The 20,912-nt window shown below is 47.3% G+C and overlaps 1 protein-coding gene across 12 annotated transcripts in view; it reads left to right on the top strand.

Annotated features, from left to right (window-relative positions):
- Positions 1 to 20,912, top strand: part of AXIN1 (axin 1) — a 181,531-nt gene that overhangs the window by 155,269 nt on the left and 5,350 nt on the right. For 11 of the 12 annotated variants that reach the window (XM_038418525.2, XM_038418526.2, XM_038418527.2 and 8 more), the window contains exons 6-8: positions 1,399 to 1,943; positions 5,186 to 5,362; positions 10,511 to 10,756. In XM_038418525.2, coding sequence (XP_038274453.1) covers positions 1,399 to 1,943; positions 5,186 to 5,362; positions 10,511 to 10,756 — 968 coding nt within the window. The remainder of the gene's footprint in view (positions 1 to 1,398; positions 1,944 to 5,185; positions 5,363 to 10,510; positions 10,757 to 20,912) is intronic. The other variant, XM_038418532.2, reaches the window with a different exon arrangement.

Consider the following 20,912-nt stretch of genomic DNA (forward strand, 5'->3'; position numbering starts at 1 on the left):
GACCAAGCAATGTAGAAAGTCTTTGAGGCTCTTCATCTTCTTTGCATATAGATCCAAAGGGTCCATGGTGTCTGCTCAGATATCAAGGTGAATATCTGGATGTATTATCACATGTTATGATAACAGGCGTTCATCCTTCCAATCAGATTACAAACAACATTCACAGCATAAGAATATGCTGGTATCTGAGATATGTAGGGCTCTACATGAGTCTCAGTACATACGTTTTTAAAACATTACACTTTAATCCATGCCACCAGATCCTATGTGGCACTTGGTTTTGCAGTACTGTCTTCAGTTCTAGTCTCGGTTCCAAAGCTCCATCCTCCCTCGGGGGTTGCTGCTTGGAAGTTACCTGAAGTAGAGCACCCAAGGGACGCATGAAAAAGAAAAGGAGGTTATCCCTTTGTGCAGTAATTATGGCTCTTTGAGATGTGTCCCCCTTTGGATGCTCCACTGCGACATGCTGCGACAGAAGGGACGTTCGGCTGAAGGTGGTTCCACCCGCCAAATAAAGAAATTGTTTAATTCTCCTGAGTAAGTAATAAAATAAAGGCAAGGTCCTGACTTCCCTATAAAGCAACTTCATAAGCATCTCAGTGCATCTTGGAGAATCAAACCATTTGTCAACTTCAGAATTCCTGGCTGCCAGCAGTGGAAAGTTTTCCTTCTTACTGGCATGCTCATGGGTTCAAATGGAATTTGGTGTTTTAAAATACAGTTATCAACTGCTCTCCATGATCCATTCGCAGACTAGCTCAGTGAGTATTTGAGTATAATCCGGTTTCTTCAGATGAGTGAAGTATTTTGCCTTAGGCCTCAGAGGTCATGCATTTGGAAGGTAGAGCCTTGGTTTCTGAAACCTCTCACGCTGCTGTCATCATTAAATTATCTCTTGTATCCTCTGCTTTCGTGTGATCAGCACTGCTTTTCCTACATTTTGAAATACTCGTCTGAATGTTAAGTCCCGAATCTTTCCTGTGGATAGCCTGCCATTTCTTTCCATTTTCCATCACTTGTTCCTATAATTTTTTTTTCCTATTCAACAAACTCTTTTATTGTCTATCCTATAACTCTTCTATTTTATCCAGTATGCTTTGATTTGATACTTTATTAAATACTCTTTGGGACCTATGCGTAAAAGATGTAGCTGCCTTTCCTTTGTTGGTCATTACAGTCATTTCTCCAAGGAACTCGGCAGTTTAAGCAGGAACTATCTTCTCCTAAATATAATCAAATTATGGTTTTCAAGGATTTCAAAGTTGTTTGTTTATGATATGGTCAGAGAAACACACACACGCTGATAGTTGTTTGAAACAAGCCTATCTTGCTGTTTGCCCCTAATATGATAGACAACCTATACTTCAAATTTTCTCCTCTTTTTCCATTTTTATGCAGGAAGAAGAAGGTGAGGACGCAGACATCTCTTCTGGTCCTTCAGTCATTAGCCACAAGCTGCCTTCCGCCCAGGCCTTGCATCACTTCACTCCTCGTTACTCCGAGATGGGTTGTGCTGGGATGCAGCTGCGAGATGCTCATGAAGAAAATCCAGAGAGCATTCTCGATGAACATGTACAGCGAGTAATGAAAACGCCAGGTTGTCAGTCCCCTGGACCTGGCCGCCATTCACCTAAGCCCCGGTCACCGGAAAGTGGCCATGCTGGAAAGATGCAAGGGACAGTACCTCCAGGGCATGGCAAGCATGCCACAAAATCAGGAATGAAACCGGATGCAGCTAACTTACACCACCATAAACATATCTACCACCACATTCATCACCATAGCATGATGAAACCGAAGGAGCAGATTGAGGCTGAAGCCACTCAGAGAGTGCAGAACAGCTTTGCTTGGAATGTAGATTCACATAACTATGCAACAAAATCCCGGAACTACACTGAAAGCATGGGCCTGGCTCCCAACCCAGCAGATTCCTTGGGCTACAGGTGAGTGCAGGACCAGAGGGAGTCCTATAGCCATTGCTTTGTAGAAAGGTCATTTGGGAATGGACTGCATCATGCGAATAAATGTGCAAAATGGGCTTGGATCCCTGCTTGTAGCAGAGGTGTGGAATTCAGGAGTCACTCTGGGCTGTTCTCTGAGCATGGCTGTCCATGTTGGGACAGGGTGGAGTGCCGCTTTTCTCCTTGGCAATCCTTTTCCTTCAGCAGTGGCTCTCTCCACAGTCATTCATGCTGTCCCTTATCAGTTCTGGGGTATGTTGCTGCAAAGACTCCCTTTAAAGTTGTCCTGGAACTGCAGCAGCTATAGTGCACGGGGGTTGTTTTGCCCCTTTACTAGTGGTGATATTAATGTTGTACCTAAGCTCTCTCAGTGTGTTGTAGGTGCCTAAAAGTTGGCTTCTCCTCACATTCTGTGTTCACAGCCCCCAAACTAATGGTTTTGTTTCAGGGCCTTGTTAATGGGGAGTGTCAATGCAAGTGCATAAGAGCCCTTCATAATTCAGGACCAAAGGGACTTGCTGGAACTTCCTGTCCCTGTCTTGCAAAGTAACTAAGATTAACTGGGTTGACCTAGCCCTCCATCCCAGCGTTCAGTCTGATAGGGTCAGGGCCGCCGTTTCTCAGTGACAGGGCCATTTCTTGGGACCATCTGCTTGAGGACGATCACTGGAGGATCTAAAATTTCTTCCTGTTCCATCTTCACTTCTCCTGTTCCCTCCTCTCTTGATGATGGGCTGGCGTGAGCTAGTTCTGCAGGGCTCTGGAAGAGGGCTGCTTGAATACTCCACCAGGACACGTTGGTATATAGTCCTTGGGGGGGAGTAGGTGTCAAAGAGTCTAAAAGCCCTGCACTGGGGCAGTTCACATTGCAGCCTGGCAGCATCCTGCAGGCACGGGCTCTCAGGGATTGCTGCGTTTCCTGGAATCTAGCCCTGATGTAAAATAAAGAGTGAGCTCTTTTGGTTGCAGAGAGGCTTCACAGTGTACTCAAGACATAAGCAGAGAGCCTACAGGGAAACCAGGAAGGAGTTTCCCCTCTAGGGTATTACTCAGTCATTTGCCCTATTCTGAAGCATCAAGGAGAACACTGGACTCTCGATGAGTCCGCAGTCTGATCTTGTGTGGCAGGAAGAAGAGACCCCTTTGAGCAATGCTCCGATCTGAAATGGCAAATCCTATTCCGGATGGTAAATTTCAGATCCAGAACTGGCCAGATGGTCTAAGATTGGGCTATGTTGCCATGTTGAGGCTAAGAGTTTGGCATTTAGCCCAGTCTTTCACTCCCTCACCAGGATGATCTGCCAAGCATTGCATCTAGGGCTGTCAAGCGATTCAATCGCGATGAATCGCACTGTTAATTATAGAAATCCAAAAATATTTAAATAAATGGTAGTTTTCTACATTTTCAAATATATTGATTTCAATTATCACACAGAATACAAAGTGTACAGTGCTCATTTTATATTATTATTTTTATTAGAAATAATTGCACAGTAAAAAACAAAAGAAATAGTATTTTTCAATTCACCTAATAAAAATAAATAAGGCAATCACCTTATCATGAAAGTTGAACGTACAAATGTAGAATTATTTACACAAAAATAACTGGACTCAAAAATAAAAATAAAACAATGTAAAACTTTAGCGCCTACAAGTCCACTCAGTCCTACTTCTTGTTCAGCCAGCTGTATCTATCTTTAGAAATCTCACATTGGTACCTTCTTTGCATTTTGTCATATCTTAAGTGTTCTTAAAACTAACAACATGTGCTGGGTCAACATCCAAGACTGCTATAACAAGAAATATATGGCAGCATGTGGGTAAAACAGAACAGGAGACCTACAATTCTCCTCCAAGGAGTTCAGTCAAAAATGTACTTAACACTTTTTTCTTTAACGAACACCATCAGCATGGAAGCATGTCCTCTGGAACGGTGGACGAAGCATGAAGAGGCATACGAATGTTAATCTGGCACATAAATACCTTATAATGCCTGTTCACAAATGTGAATGCCTGTTCTCACTTTTAGGTGATGTAAATAAGAAGTGGGCAGCATTATGTCCTGTAAATGTAAACAAACTTGTTTGTCTTAGTGATTGGCTAAACAAGAAGTTCAGCTGAGTGGACTTGTAGGCTCTAAAGTTTTACATTGTTTTATTTTTTGAGTGCAGTTATGTAACAAAAATAAATATGAATTTGTAAGTTGCACTTTCACAACAAAGAGATTGCACTACGGTACTTGTATGAGGTGAATTGAAAAATATTATTTCTTTGTTTATCGTATTTGCAGTGCAAATATTTGTAAGCAAAAATAACATTAAGTGAGCACTGTACACTTTGTATTCTGTGTTGTAACTGAAATCAATACAGTATATTTTAAAATGTAGAAAAACATCCAAAAATATTTAATAAATTTCAATTGGTACTCTATTGTTTAACAATGCGATTAACTTTATTAATTGCAATTACTTTTTTGAGCTAATCTCGTGAGTTAACTGCAATTAATCGACAGCTGTAATTGTGTCACATTGCTGTGACCCCTTTGGCAATGGAGAAGCCCCCTGGCTCTTGAGGGCAGCCATGCGCAGCCTTCCTTGTGTGACAAGATAATCATCACAGTGTAGAACGGGTGAGAGGCCTGGCATCCTTGCGACTTAAACAGGCATTTACACTGCCTCAGCCCTTCCTAGTTCCATGGCTGTTAAGACCAGAAGGGACCATTAGATTATCTAGTCTGATGATCCAGGCCAGCCAATTTCACCCAGTTAGTTACCCCTGCTTTGAGCCAATAACTTGGGTAGACTAAAGTGTTTCAGTCCTCGGGAGACTAAACTGTTGTGTTGCACAGGCAGAGGACAGGCAAGACCAAGATGCCACCAATGCCCAAAGCCCCTGCAGTGGTAGCGAATTGGTTAGGTGGGATATATCCGGGTGATCCAGACTCCAGGCAGCTTTCAGCCTAAAGCACAGCCTAGTCTTTGATTTAAACTACTGAAAACTGGCCAGTTGGATCACAGGGCAGAGGTGATTCCGCGTATCACTGGGATATCCCCAAGCTGTGTTGCTGAGCTTCTGTAAACCAGTTCAGATTGTGGGGCTGTCATTCAGGGGCATTGAGCTGCCACCTGAGTGTAGCTAGAAAGCAGAAGAGTCCCAAGTCTGCCACTTCTCTGCTGTCTGGGAGTTCAGATGAGTAGTTAATGTCTCAAGCCTTCTTCTTGCAGTGGGAAAGCAAGTCTGCTTTCAAAAAGAAATGTCAAGAAGACTGATTCAGGGAAAAGTGATGGTGCCAGCTATGAGATGCCCGGATCTCCTGAGGACATGGAGAGGAACCAGAAAATCCTGCAGTGGATCATCGAAGGAGAGAAGGAGATCAGCAGGCATAAGAAAACAAGTCATGGGTAAGGGCTTGGCAGAGTGGAGCCTGCATGCCATTGCACAGCAGCATTCCTGGGGGCAGTGGGAAGATGTGTGAGAGCACAGTTGTGAGGGCTCAGCTCTTCAGGAGCCCTGCATCTTGTTCGGGCGCCCCATGTGGGAATGGCCGGAGTCTGTATTGAGATGCCACAAGTTCATGACAGGTGTGTGGGGTTTGGTTGTACAGACAGAGTGTTTTGACTCCTAATAAATTTACCAAACACATTCTCATGTGCCTAGCTGTATCGAAGTGCCCCCAGCCCTAGCTGAGCATGGTTATGGGGGTTCTCAAGAACCACTCCTCAGGCATGGAGGGCTGGAAGCAGGCACCCTGGCAGTGCCAGCAGGTAGCTTTGTTCAGTTCCATGCCCTCCAGAGTCCCAAAAACTCTGGCTTACCAGGATGCACTAGCCCTGGAATATATTCAGCCCTTTAATGTGTGGGCAGAAAAGAGACTTTCCCAGAAGACCCTTTCTAACTCAGCAGATCTGCTCCCTGTCTGGCTGGATTCAGAGTCGTGGCGGCTTGGCTTGCTGGCAGCACTCAGCCGTGACTTCTCCGGCCAGCCCTGAAAGCCAGCAGTTATGGGAGCTGGATACTAGTCCGGCTGCACATGATCAACAGAATTATTAACTAAGTGCTGACTGCACATGTGGCAAACTTAAGCTGCGCCCTGGCAGTGCAGGATTGGATGTTCTGGGTGTCTCCTGTACCTGCAAGAAATTCCAGCACTTGGCTTTACCACGCTGGTCTCCTTTTTTGCTCATTGATAGTCTCTTGTTTTCCTCTCTCCCCCTGTAGTGGTGCCCACAATTGTCTGACTGCACAGCATGTTAATGAGACTCGGAGTGCCAGACCATGGAAAGTTTGAGTTACCAATTATAAGTCACCCTGTGCCACTGCTTCTGCTTGAGAAGGACCCTCACTGTGCTGCAGCGCTGACTGCACATGGATATGCCAGAAAATAGTGACAGACACAAGGCAGAGGAGATAATATCTTTTATTGGACCAACTTCTGCCAGTGAAGGAGATAAGCTTTTGAGCTACAGAGAGCTCTGTCTCAGCTCGACAACTTGTCTCTCTCACCAACAGAATTTTATTGGTCCAATAAAAGCTATTACCTCACCCACCTTGTCTCTCTAATATCCTGGGACCGACACAGCTACGACAACATTGCAAAATATAGTGAGCAAATGGAATATATAGCCTCGAAATGGAGCCATCACTTACCAGTGCATGCTCTATGGAAGTCTATTAGGAGAACTTTGAAAGAGAATATTCTTCGAGTAGTGTCCCCATGGGTGCCCCACTCACCTACCATCAGAGATTTATATTAGCGGTGTCCATTCATCCCACACACTCGCTGCTGATATTCTTATGCCCCCTCCCGCCCCCCAGCTATCTCAGGCTGTACGGGCAAACTGTCCCCAATTCCTTCTGTCCCACCACAGCCTGAGACGGAGCTGAGCATGTCTTCATTGTGTGTGACTCAGCTGCTTGCTGACTTAGTTCTGAGTTTGTTTTACTTTAGCTGCTTAGTTTGCTAGTTAGTTACTGGTTATTTGAGAGAGTGTTTTATTTCCTCCAGGGAAATCCTCCATGCAAGGGGCATACCCCTTCTCCAGGGTTTAAACATTGCCTCTCACATAGAGAGGCTATCCCAGTTAACAATGGACACGCTAAGTGCATTCGCAGTCTAGGAGAGTCTCACATCTTACAGAAGTGTAACTTCTGTTTAGCCTTCAAATCCAGGGCACTGAAGAACCAGAAAATCAAGTCCCATGTAAAACTAAGCTCCCATCTACAGCAGCACCACCTGTGAAGTACTCAAAACCCTCAGTACCATCCTACAGGGACAAGCGTGCTGGGCCGTCAATACCGCAATGCCACTCAGCGCCACAAGATTTTTGGTACCCAAAGGACTTATCGGTGACTGCTGAAAGAGAGTCTCTATTTCTTGCAGGTAATGAGCATCTCTCGATACCGAGAACCACTTTGTCTCCGGACCCTTATATGTCCCGGTACCATCACTTCCTCTTTTGCTCAGTGCTACCCCGTTAGAGGAAGAAGAGATTGATGATGGAGACCTACCTTCAGTATTATTGATATGTCTCCAGGGTTCTCCTGGGTAGCCATATAAGAACCCCCTTTCTCTTGAGTTGTCTGGTTTCTCCAGAGAATTCCAGAATATGGTAGAGGATTTCCCATTTGTGGTCTGAAGTTGTTCACAGAGAATACCAATGAATTGTTGCATACCCTGAAAGACTCCAAGGTCACATTACATTTGTTAGTTATCTACACTCCGCAAACAAAAGAAAATTCAGTAGATGACAAACGACTCAAATATCCCACCCGATGCAATTCTCTGGTTTTCAGAGACCAACGGAACCTCCAAAAAGAGACATAGCCTCCAGAGATCCTCTAACCCACCCAGCACAAGTTCATAGCAGGCTTCATCTTCAAAACACCAGTTTTGACAGGATGATGGATTTGCCCACCTCCCCCCATTTGGAGACCAACTCTCCCATTTCCGACAAGCATGGGAGTGTATCACCTTGGACAAATGGGTGCTGGAGATAATATCATCAGGCTACGCCATCCATTTTATCTACTTCTCTCCTCCTCATTCCCCTTCCTCATCTCTCTTCAGGGACGCTTCTCACGAGCTCTTAACAAGACAGGAAATAAACTCCCTCCTTAATTTAGGAGTGATAGAGCTGGTCCCCACTCAACACAGGGGAAGGGGCTTCTATCTGAGGTACTTCCTCATGCCAAAGAAAAATGTACTTCAGTAAGAAACTGTCTTCAACTTCTACATCACATAGTGACTTGCACTTTTGTGGCAGAACATGCAAGATTACTCTTCACTGTTTCCAGGGGTGCCTTAGATCAGTTTACTCACCAACCAGACATCCTAGACCAGTGGTTTTCAACCTATGGCCATGGATCCCAGGGGATCCACAGACTATGTCTAAGATTTCCAAAGAGGTTCACACTTCCATTTGAAATTTTTAGGAGTCCACAAATAAAAAAGGTTGAAAACCACTGTCAACAAACAGGTTCAGTTCCTCAGTGGGTGAAATGCGGGTTTCTAGAAGCGGGACAGCTACAAACAAAAAATGCCATCTGCTCTGTTCAAGAGGCGGTTAGGTTGCAATTTCTTAGGGGATGTCTTCCTCCTCACTTGGATGATGAAGCTGTTTCATGCTTTTCCCCTGATGCCTCTGATTCTCAGAGTTGTGAACAAAATCAGACAGATCAAGGCCATAATTATCCTAATAGCCCCAACGTGGTTGAGGCGGGCATGGTTTCTTTACCTGCTTCACCTAGACACTCCTCTGCTGCTCTCCCAGGATGACGATCCACTGCTGCATCCCAATCTGAGCATTCTTCGCCTCAAGGCATGACTCCTTGATGGTTCATGGGCGTTCAGCTTGTTCTGCAGAGGTACAACAGATATTTCTAAATGGTAGGAAGGAGTCTACCAGAAATGCTTACCTTCAAAAGGTGGAGACGATTTAGTGACTGGTGTGAACTCCAGGGAGCTGTTCCCAAATCCACCTCGCTTCCGCTTGTTCTGGGTTACCTGCTGCAGTGAAAGCAATCCAGACTGTCAGTTAGTTCCCTCAAGGTTCGTTTGGCCACCTTACTGCTTTTCATACCACCATTGAGGAGTTCTCGCTGTTTGCTCACCCTGCAACTGTAAGGTTCATGAAAGGTCTGGAAAACTTTTCTCCACAGGTGAAAGTCCCCACCCCAGATTGGGACCTTAATTTTGTTCTTAATAATGTCATGAAACTCCCTTTTGAGCTGCTGGCTACCTGATCTTTACTGTATTTGTCTATCAAGACTGCCTTTATAGTGGTTATTACATCAGCCCTCCAAGTTGGAGGGATCGGAGCCTTCATGGCAGACCCTCCTTTAACAGGGTTCTACAAGAACAGGGTTTCCTTACTGCCACGCTCCAGGTTTCCTCCTAAAGTGTCTTCTGAGTTTCATCTCAATCAGATCATTTACCCATCAGTTTTCTTTCCAAAACCCCAGGATTCCAATCTGGAGACTGCTTTCCATGTTGTAGATGTCAGGAGCATGTTAGCCATCAATCTGAATACGACTAAATCATTTTGTAAATCTAGACTGTTTGTTTCATTTGCAGACAGATTGAAAGGGCGTGCTGTTTCTGCCCAAAGACTATCAAAATGGATTTCTGGGGGTAATACTGCTTGTACGCTGCTGCCAGCATTCCACCCTGTTCTGGTGTGGCAGCTCACCCTGCGAGGTCTCAGTCTAGATGTAGGCTTTACTTCAAAATGTCCCGGCATCTGAGATCTGCAGAGCTGCTCCGTGGTGGTCCAGGCACTACACATGAGTCGGTGCCTCTAGGTCTGATGCGGCAGTTGGCAATGCAGTTCTGTGCTGGATTCAGTTCCGAAGCTGCCTCCATCTTATGGGGATGCTGCTCGGGAGTCACCTGAATTGGAGCACCCATGGGGCACTACTCGGAGAGGTTACTCATCCTGTGCATTGACTGTAGTTCTTCGAGATGTGCCCCCTATGGGTGCTGCACTGCCCGCCCTCCTTTCTCCTCTGCTTCGGAGTTTCCTTCAGAGGCTCAGCAGTGGACAAGGAGCTGAGGGCAGTTCGCCCACGCAGCAAGGGGCACGAGACTATCTGCAGCGTGTGCATGGGCCGAATGGACACTGCTAATGACAATCTCCAATTGAGAGCACACGAGGCACCCAGAGGGACACATCTCGAACACCTTACTGCACAGGGGAGTGACCGCCTTTTTTATCTAGCTCCTATTAGTTTTATTTACGCGGATTGGATGTCTCATATGACTCATAAAATAGGTCCCAACCATGTGTGACCCCAGGTCCCATTTTGTAAGAAGCTGGTTGCTCTCCCCAGTGGCCTTGCAAAATTCCATCTCAGATGGTTCCTTGGTACCCCCTAAATCCTCCCTAGCGCTGCAGCTGGATGTATGGTATTCTCCATTCCCTTCTAGCTGGGTGACAGTGCAGAAAATGCCCAGGGTGACTGGGCGATCACTGTGTCTGGTCGGTGAAGCACTGAGAGGTATCAGGGGACATGCCTGCAAGGCTCAAATGTTGTTGTGTTTGTGTGTGAAGCTCCTCAGGTGCCAAGAAGCAGCTGGCCCATGATATGCCCAGACCTCTCTCCATCGAGCGCCCTGTCGCTGTGCACCCCTGGGTCAGTGCCCAGCTCAGGAACATTGCCCAGCCTTCTCACCCATTCATTCAAGATCCTACCATGCCGCCCAACCCAGCCCCCAACCCTCTGACACAGCTGGAAGAAGCACGCAGGCGACTGGAGGAAGAGGAGAAAAGGGCTGGCAAACTGCCCCCCAAACAGAGGTGAGATGATAGTCTGGTCGGGGGGAGAGGGGAGGGGAGGCTGTTCTGAAACAGAACCTAGAGGCGAGGAGGGAAGGACACGGTGACCCACTCAGCTGGTCCTGCTGCAGTTATCAGGATCTACCAGACAAAGGCGAGTGACTGGTGGTTAGAAAAGAGCACATTTTGGAAGCCGTAGGACACTGCATGTTCTGTAATGCCTCATCCTTTCAACAGCAGGGAGCATCCCAGGGGCCTGGGAGCAAAAGCCAAAAACTGCCTTGAGAATGGGGAGCAGAGCCTTTAGATCGCAGGGCTGGAAGGGATCTCCTTGCTCTAGGCACAAGGCAAAGTCCTGTTTTAGTTCCTGGAAAGGAGCTGTGCGAGCAGTTCCTAGAGCACTGCCTGGGATGGGGGCTCTACGGGGTTGCTCTCTCTCACTGCCACAGCAGTGTGTACGTGGCTTCTGGCGGGGAGGAACTCACTTGTTTTCATGAGGTCTGCAGTGCTTAGTTGATTTAAACGGGGATGTGACTTTTAATGGCCTTTATTTTCTGTGGTGCAGTGAAGGGACTTCCTGAAGTTGGCATCTGTAAAACAATCACTTTTTGCTGGTGTCCTTAAAAGTCGAAATGGCAGGTGGTTCTCGTGGTAGGAACAGAGAAGGGAGAGGCAGAAACACTTGGTTCTACAGTAGAACCTCAGAGTTACAAACACCTTGGGAATGGAGGTTGTTCGTAACTCTGAACAAAATGTTATGGTTCTTTCAAAAGTTTACAACTGAACATTGACTTAATGCAGCTTTGAAACGTTACTATGCAGAAGAAAAATGCTGCTTTTAACCATCTGAATTTAAGTGAAACCAGCTCAGGTTCCTTACCTTTTTTTTTAAACTTTCCCTTTATTTTTTCAGTTATTTACGTTTAACGCAGTACTGTACTGTACTCTATTTGCCCCTCCCCCTTTTTTTTGGTCTCTGCTGCTGTCTGCATACTTCTGGTTCCAAACGAGGTGTGTGGTTGACTGGTAACTGAGGTTCTACCGTAGTTCTGTTCTGGCACTGATTCACTGTGCAGCCATGTTCAAGTCACTTTGCCTCTCTGTGACTCAGTTTCCTCATCTATCAAGCAGGGGTAATAGTCTGGTCCCTAATGTACCTTGCAGGAGAGGTGTGGGATTAATCAGTGTTTACATAAACATGTTGAGCTCCTCAGATCAAAGGCATTTGAGAAGTACAAGATAATTAACATTAGTGCCTGAAAGCCTTTCATTGCCATGAAATACCTTTTTAAATGGCAATTGCAAACAGCCGCTCATGCAATGTTCCAGAGACATGAAACTTCAGTGTCTGCCTACTTAGAAATTTAGACATAATTTTTCAAAGGCAATCTCTAATTGCCTGGTTTCAATTATTTTCTCATGTAATTGCCCTATGGCAGACTCAGAGCAATGTTTAGATTGACAAGTTGTAATTAAAGGGCACTCCCAAGTAGGCTAAGCCCCAAATATCCAGCCTGCCTATAAACTGGTGTGATCAGATAGGGATTGTCCTCTTGGCTCTGAAGAGCATTTCAAAGAACCACCACCCTCCCAGAAATGTATAGACACAGACACATGGCCTATATACAGATTCCCATGCTACCTGCAGAATTAAAATAATATAGCAAGTATAGTAAACAACGTTCTCTGTAGAACCTACATGGTGGTGTGTGTGTTTGTTATTGTGGTACCTACCGTCTAGCCAGGACAGGAGAATAGGCTACATGATCAGCTGCATTCTCAGGGCTGTGCTGCTGTGCTTAGTTGGGCAGATGCTCACACACAACAAGCAACCTCCCCAAATGGGCGGGCATATTGCCCCTCCGTTGAGAACACAGGAATGAAACAAACCTGTCTGTTGCATGGAATGTGCTGATAAGGATGGTTTCATTTCTGGTTTCTGAGAGAGTCTTGCAAACTAGAGAGAATAATACAGCCTGTTTAGTGGCCCACGAGAATGCATGCAAGAGTCCTTGGAGGAGCTAAGAGTTCATGTCAGTAGAAATGTCCCTGCTGAATTGTATTGCCTGGAGAAACTCTGATGCTCAGATGGAAACATGTTTGGGCCAGTGTCTCCTTTAGAGTCCATGCCCTTGTAGGACTAGCAATCCAGTGGACTTGAAAGTAAGATCTCTGGGTAATGGGGTGTCCCCATTCTATGAGGGCGGGAAGGTGAGATACAAAGGCTGAGATTCAAGTTTATGGAGAAAGCCCCAAGAAACCAAGTTAGTAAAGGATTCCTGTTGGCTAGGGACACCTAGCTCTAACAGGAGATTGTTTCCATGCAGCATTGTCCTTCAGGGATGCTGGCCAGCCTCATGGCATAGAATCGTAGACGTGTAGGACTGGAAGGGACCTTGAGAGGTCAACTAGTCCAGTCCCCTGCACTCAAGGCAGGACTACGTAATAACTAGTCCATTCCTGGAAGGTGTTTGTCTAGCCTGTTCTTAAAAACTTCCAATGACAGAAACAATTGTGTATTAACTATATTGATTACCTAAGAATTCCCAGCTAACACTCTAAGGTTTGGTAGGTTCTTTTCCTAAGATCAGGCCCAGTATTACTAGAATCACTTGGGATCCCTGGTGTCCACAGTTGCAACATTTGCACTTAGCAAAAACGTTCTGGATTTGCAATAGTTTTATTAACACAGATAGCAAAGGTACAAACACTGCAGCCCAGCAAGATAGAGAGAACACAGAATGAGCATCTGAGCAGCCATATACTCGCTCCATCCCTTGCAGAACAGCCTGAAGTGTTAATTATTATTTTCCTTATCACCATCACCTGTGGTCATTGTCTTGGCCTGTCCCAGGCATGCAGGCTGTGATACAGCTTTGATAAAGTGTTATATTGACTCCACTAAGTCTAATGCGTATTCAGTAGCATTTCAGCCCCTCTTCCTTATTTGAGCTTCCACACCCCACTAATGTTGGGGTGCCCTTCTCCCATAGATTACTAGACCTTTTACCTCAAGCTTATTAGCACATATGTCAATTAGTTACCATGATGTTTTTGTGGTTGGACATCCACTGACATCTGATGTCCGCACAATCCCCAGAATGCTCGAACCAGCTTTAACTGGTACATTGCAGTATTTATTTTCTAAATATCCACAGTTTTATCACACTTCTTATATCCTGAGGTGTTGGGCCATGGCTATCTTGTGATAACATAATCTGGGGTCACTTTATTGGATAGCTGCTTACGTCAAATTGTTCTTTGGCCCTGAAGCCTTGTTTGGCTACGTTAAAAATCTTACCAGCCTGAGGCTTGTAGGCTTTTGCATTACTGCCTTAATCCATGCCTATATCACACCTGCCTGTTCCTGTAGGCTACGCCCTTTAAAATGCCATTCACTTCAGCAGGGAGCCACTGCAATGGAAACAAAAGCCCAACGAAACAGTGGAGTTTGGTAGAGACTCGTCCTTTGCTTTTGGAAAGCAGAGAGGGCTTCCCTGCAGAGACCCTACTTCGGGGGACTTCAGGGTCCTCCTTCGAAGGAGAAGGAGAGCACAAGGAACAAGTTGGCCCTGACCCTTCTAAGAGAGCGAAACTCTTTGACCCCTTCTAGAAAGGTTAATTTCCCTGTCAAATTGACCGTGTTGCTCACACGTTTACCTTCTCTGTAAGCTGTCCCCTCCTTCCGAAGGGACCCTCCAGAAGCCTCACAGTCTCTTATGCTGTCGCCTAAAAAAAACCTGGCTGCTCTAGAGAAAGGTGAGCAGTGTCACTCGGCAGCACTCCAGCCACCACCGTGTTCTGGCTCTAGATGCGAAGCATGTGTCTGTACCCAACTGTAACGACAGCCAAACCTTCCCTCAACAGAGATTAAACTCTTACAGCTGGACAGGCCCTGCTCTCCCTGTGCGGAGCCCTGCTGCGGGAGGTGCAGGCTTCCTTGGGAGCTGTTCTGAAGCTGTTAGGTACTGGCACAATGATCCCTCCACTTCCTCCCCAGTTATTAAAGACGCCAGACCCAGGGACGCTCTTCTCTTTCTGCCTGTACTGGCGTCTCTGAACCATTTCTCTCACCCAAGGTGCACAGCCAGTTTCTTTAGCTTGGTCCCAGTGAGATGTAGGCAGCCCTTAGGCAGGCGGTGGTGTGTATCAGCTGTTCAGACTGACAGCTTCTGCAAGTGGCACTCTAGTTTATGCACAGCCCAAGCTCCCCATCCAGCAGACGTTCTAACGTGCATTTGATGTGTAATGAACGCAGCCATGGCAGGGGCAGACACTCAGACCTCAGGCTAGTCCATTTGCTCTGCCTCTGCCCAGGAGTAACACAGCCCTTATAATGCTACCCCGGCACAGCGTCCAGTGCAGAGTACCAACCGGCTTGGTGCCGTGAACCTTCCTTCCTTCCTTGTCGAAACAGCACCTCTTTCACTTGTGGCTCCAGCATGATGCAACTAGACCAGCCATCATAATAGCCTGTTAGATAGTCACAAGGGATAAGGAACAAGTAATAATGAAGTGCAACTGCAATGAATCATCTTAGTGCAGCATTAAGACATCCTCTTTGTTCTCAAATAGCATTTCATGTTCAGAACAGAAGTAACACTCGATCACTTGGAGTTGTGTACGTGGAGTGTAACTTGGCATCACATTTCCAAAGCTGACAGTACTGAAAAACCACTAGCTCAGTGGGGCTGGGAGCCCTATAGATGCATCCGCTCGGGAGGAGGATGGAGCATTCTGATGAAGTATTTATACATTGTCCTTTTGAACAGTCCAGCCAGCAGGACAGTCAATAATGGCACATTGGACAAAGGTGGGGCTCGGGAACCTTCCTTGGAATGGCAAAGGGCTGGTGCAACAGGCAGCAATGTGGTCGTGTCCTGTTCGTGAGAGGAAGGCTTGTTTATTATAGGGGTCAGAGATTATAGTACTTACAAACAGCAGCCCCTGAGCTGCAGTTTCAGGAGGAAAGCGTATGTTGGGTACATTGATCACCCCAATAAAATGTTCTGCTCCCAAAAGCAGCAGCTCTGAGACTTTTGATCTTGTTCCACAAACAACAGGGTTCCTCGCATGCTAGACGTTCTGATCATGGCTCCTGAGGTGTTTGCGAAGAAGCACCTTGTGCTGTGGTCTTTCTGGTTTGTTGCCTGCTCTTTGTGGTGCTGGAGCGGGCGTGTCACAAGGAGCTGCTTCTCTATCAGGGTTCCTGCCCCAGAGATGAGAGCGCCTTCTGTGCCCAGTTGGTTTGGTCAAGCCATCTTTTCTTTTTGTAAGCTGTTACATTTTGGATGGATGTTCAATCAGGACACCAATATGTTTTTTTCAGAAGGTCTGTATTTAAGGCTTGTTTATAGCTAAAATCAATTAAGGTTGAGGCAGAGAGATTCTGCATAGCTAGAGGAGGTGTGCACAGCTGACTTCAGCAATTCAAGCAGTGTTCCCAGCATTCCAACAGGAATGCATTTTTCTCTTGGAAACCAGGTCAGAGAGCGGGGGAGACACATTGCACAGGCAGGTCTCTTGCTGTGTGTAGCAGAAATAGATCTCATGTGGAGTGTAGGCGCGTTCTTGTGGGGAGGGGGAATGATTGACTACTCCAGAAATCTCTCTAAATGCCTGGCTGTGATTGAGGACTGGGCAAGTGCTTTGGCAGTGTGTGCTGGGATGCCCTGATGCAAAGAGCTGATGTGTGAGTTCCTGACCTTCGCACCACCAAGGAGTTGGGGAAAATGGTCCTTGCTCGTACCCTGGAATGCCCCATTGAGTGAGCTGCTGTAGCTCCTTGTGCCGGTGCCATACTGTACTGTAATCTTTAGCAGCGATGGAGAGTAGCCACGTGTTTCTAGTTTGAGATTATTCTTTAGATCCAGTGTGGTCGCGCTTCTGTTAAACCAGCTTGTATTCCAGTGCTGAATGCGGTACCCGCTGTCTCTGACCTGTATCTCACCAAGTCTGAGTAGGTGTCACTGCTCTTCGTGTGTTCTCTGTAAACCGTTGTCTGTTTGTCCCAGTTCTGGCCGCCCACACTGCTTTGATTTATGGCAAAAGTGGGGGGGCGTCTAAAAACGTGCAGGGGGGTTGGTGGTTTCTAGCCCCATAAATAGTACCAGAGTCAGCGTTCCTAGGCGTTAGCAACCCGTGCCTGTGCTTTGGAAAGGAACAGGCGCTCTCCTAGCCATGCCTAGAACCCAAGCCAGTTTTCCATGGCATTGGCATTTCTCCCTCCCTTCCGTTTTGAGAGGCCCTTGGAGTAAGGGAGGCACCAAAGACGTGCTCCACCAGGGCACAGCATAACTGTCAGATTCTGTTGCTTCTCCAAGTGGGAACATGGTTTACAGGCAACTCAGATGGGCCGAGAAGGGTTTTAGCCAGCAGTCATTCCCCTCCCCTGCATTCCCCCCAGCAGAACTGCAGCAGCCCCTTTCTCAGCTCTAGGAAGAGGGGACATAGGATCTCTTGAGTTTCCCCGCTCTTAGCATGTTCAGTTAACAGCCCTTTGTGAGAGAGCCGTGACCACCTGAATCACGCTGCTGCCATCTCTCCCATACTCATGCTGCCCTGATGGAGCAGGGCCCTGGTGGGGCTAGCAAGGCTGCCAGTGTTTGTCTGTGTTCCTCGGCGTTCTCGTTCCCAGAACAGACTGAGTGCTCTCTATCTCACAGGATGAACAAGAGTTTCTTTATCCATGTGGGCAACATGGATTAAGCCTGTGGATACCATGTGTAACTTGCATATTCTGTAACACACAAATGCACAGCCCAGGCCCTCTGAGGCATACATCTCAGCCATCCCTGGAGCTAGGAGAGTTGGGAGACACCTAGGGAGTGGGAGGTTTTCCACATCTCTTTGATTAACTTTTGGCTCAGAATTCGCCTGACTGTATGAACTGTTTTTACTTTCATTGGAATGCGTGTTTTTTCCAAGGATGGTTCGATTTTTGAATGCTCTCCTAGGTACCGGGCAGCCTATGCTTTGTAATGCAGCTTGGAGAGGCTCTGAAGCTGTGCTGGCAGTGCGGGGCCCCGGGTACTTAGAAACCCTGCACTCTTTTTCACAGGCTCTTTGGAGCAGAACATGCACCAACAACAGTTGAGTTGCACTTTACACCTCAGGGTTTTGAAAGGAGGCAAAAAGATTTTCCCCTGCCCAGGTTTTCCATGTCGATATTTACATAGGCATGTCATAAAAAAGTCACTCTGCATGTGAGCCAATATTTAAAGGTTAAGGTCTCAATTATTTCCAAAATAGCAAAACTGGGGTTAACTCATGTGCTTGGCAAATTCTGTTTTTATAGTGAGTTTCCAGTTATATAAATATAAAACCATCCTTTAATCCAGTCCACTGTATTGTAATTTTCAAAGCTGCCAAATTTATATGGATTTCAGAGCAAAAGCTGCCTCTGGCTTAGCCCACACATGCCAAGTGGTGAATTTGTCTAAACTTTATGAATGAGAAGAGCACAGATGAAAGGCGTTATAGAAGTGCAAAGTGCTATTATTGCCCGGTGTATCCACCTTTGAAAATAGCGTTCTTTGAGATGTGATGCAACAGCCATAACCATAGCACCAGCTAACTCAGTACCCTGGCTTGTGCATAGCGAACACTTTAAGAGGTTCTAAAAATAATAAGATTGAAAATGTGCTCCCCATGCTGGGAGCATGCCCACCTGCTTTCACTCCCTGCTTTCACTTTCAATGGCATGTGGGCTTTTGGGGGGTTGTTAACAAAATGCTACCTAGGATTTGCCACACAGCTCCCAGGAGCCTTGACCTGATTGTGTAGCCTCCAAACCTCCAGAAGTGCATTCACACACACAGCTGCTTTGCGGATTCAGGGGAGCATGTGCTTCTCCCCCTGAAACCTTTTACCAGCTCCCAGATTGTGTAGATTCAAAACCACTTGCTAAATTAGCTGCTGATAGCAAGGGGGTGCCCCTCTATAATAGTGGACTGAGTTATCTCTTTGATTTGCTTCTTTTGAGGATGTTAAAACATCCGGAAAGTTGTCTTGGCAATAAGAAAATGAGTCCTGCCCTCAATAAGTCAGTCTGCCTTATGCATTCCTGTATGTAAGAGTAAGAGAAATGATCCGGTTTGCGTAGACTAATGAAATACCATCCTGATCTGGAGCAGACAGGCTGGCAGGTTTACAGCCATGTGTTTACATTGTAATTGTGGATTCAGGGTTGCCCAGGGAGCATTCCCCGCTGATTTACACGGCTAGCGCCAGGACCCAGGAGAGGGATTCTGCAGATTGCTTAGAAATCATTGCTGTCTCTCATATGGAAAGGAAATTTCTCTTCTTGCTTTTTATTGTGCTGGAGGGGGAATGCACAGCAGGTTACCAACTACGGCGCGGCACTAGATTCCCTCTTAGCAGACTCTGAATGCCCTGCTGTTCTGATGCTCCGTGTGGCCAGTCTGTGGTTTGTAGGAGGGTGTAGAAGCGTGCCACGTGGGCTCTGCAAACACAGACTACCTCTGGAGGTGGCGCAGTCATCAGGAATCACACACCTGTCTGTTTGTCCCGGTGTCCTGTGCTAGCATTGCTCCTGACGGCTCCTGCAAAGGGACACTGAGCTCCTGCCCTGAGAGCCGAGGAGGGCTTGTTAGCACAGCCCCCTCCCTCTCATGCTTGTGGGAGCCCATGAGCCCTCTTCCTTAAACAGAGTGGTGCAGCAAGGAGTGGACGGGAGCGATTGAAATATGCCACAGCTGAAGTAGAACCCACATCCTCTCTCCCTAGCAGGAGCCCCATAGGGTCTGTCTGTCAGCCTGACCCTCTGTACCTGTATCTGAGACTGAGCAAGCTGTGCTAGCAACCCCATACTGCCCTGATGGGCTAAGCATGCTCGTGCAGGTGAGCTCAAGCTCATCTTTGGAGAGGATGCTCCTCATATTACTTCACTGGTGACTAGCCCCTGTCATCCAGGAATCAAAATGGCTTTACAAATATGAATCAGTATTAAACCTCAGCACCCCCTCCTGGCAGGCAAGTGTTATCTCCCACTGTCTGGAGAGCCAGGGGCTGAGATGCGGAGAGCTCCAGTGGGTTACCAAGGTCACATTGCACCGTCAGTCACTGACAGAGCCAGGGATCAGCCCTCCTGGCTCCCAGCCCCACTCCTCGTTAGACCCCATTCCCTCTGTTACTAGGGCTAGGGTTCTGCAGCATGGGTCCCTCTCCGTCTGTATATAGACAGTCACACCAGCCTGTGGCAGAGAGGACCCCAGACCCCCAGCACTGGTCCCTGACTGCAGGGACTGCCACGAGTCTGTTCCAGGAATAGGCTTGGCCACAGATCTCTGACTGGCTCCTGCCTGTGTGAAGAGCAGCAGGGGTGTTTGTGCCAGCACTCGGCCTTGGGGCCATCTCTACTAAATTGTCACGTCTGGGTGCCAGTGTGGGGACCACTGAGGGGCCAGCGTAACCCCTAAGAATATGTCCTCCTTCGTAGCTGGTTTTGGCAAACCTAATGAAACAGCTCCATGGGCCCAGCAGGAGGCTGCGTTGCTGGGAGAGCTGGGGCATGTGCTCTCTTAGATAAAGCCAGCCGCTGGTTACAGCAAAGGGGCTCTTCTTCCCAGGGCAGTTCTTGTGTGTTCTTGTGTGCAGTGGCAGAGGGCGCATCCCGCCCTGACCCCCATGACTGATTCCTGTGCTGTCAGGGAGGTTTCTGTGTTTCGGTTCCCAGCGCCTATCCGTGCTCTGCTTTGCTGTCACCCTGGCAGAGCTGGAGCTGCCTCAGGGCCAGTGTCTGGGATCCAAACACCTACATTTCACGGCAGGACAGCCTCTGCCCACTGATGGGCAAATCAGGAGCTAGAGACAGTGGCTGTGCTCTTGTGGGGCTGGGCTCCGGGCCAAGTCAGCTAACAGAGGGGAACGAAACCTGCGTCCCCACTTTAAACCATCCTCCTCTCAGGCAGCCAGTGTCAAACTTCTCCACAGCCCAGGCCCTTGGAGGGTGCCCCCACCCCCAGCTCTGGGAGAGACAGGACCAGCTGATGGGGTGTCCTGAAGAAGGACCCCAGTTTTAAAAAACCAAACGCCATCCACCCCACAAGACAGAACGGCTCGGAGTGAGGGTGTTCCCTCCAGGGCCTGCTCCGTGCTGTCCAGGCCTCTGTCGGCATCGGTTCTTCCCTGACTGTCATGGGCCAGGCTACTGAGT

The sequence above is a fragment of the Dermochelys coriacea genome, chromosome 10, assembly GCF_009764565.3.
Source record: "Dermochelys coriacea isolate rDerCor1 chromosome 10, rDerCor1.pri.v4, whole genome shotgun sequence".
In the NCBI taxonomy this organism is placed as follows: Eukaryota; Metazoa; Chordata; order Testudines; family Dermochelyidae; genus Dermochelys; species Dermochelys coriacea.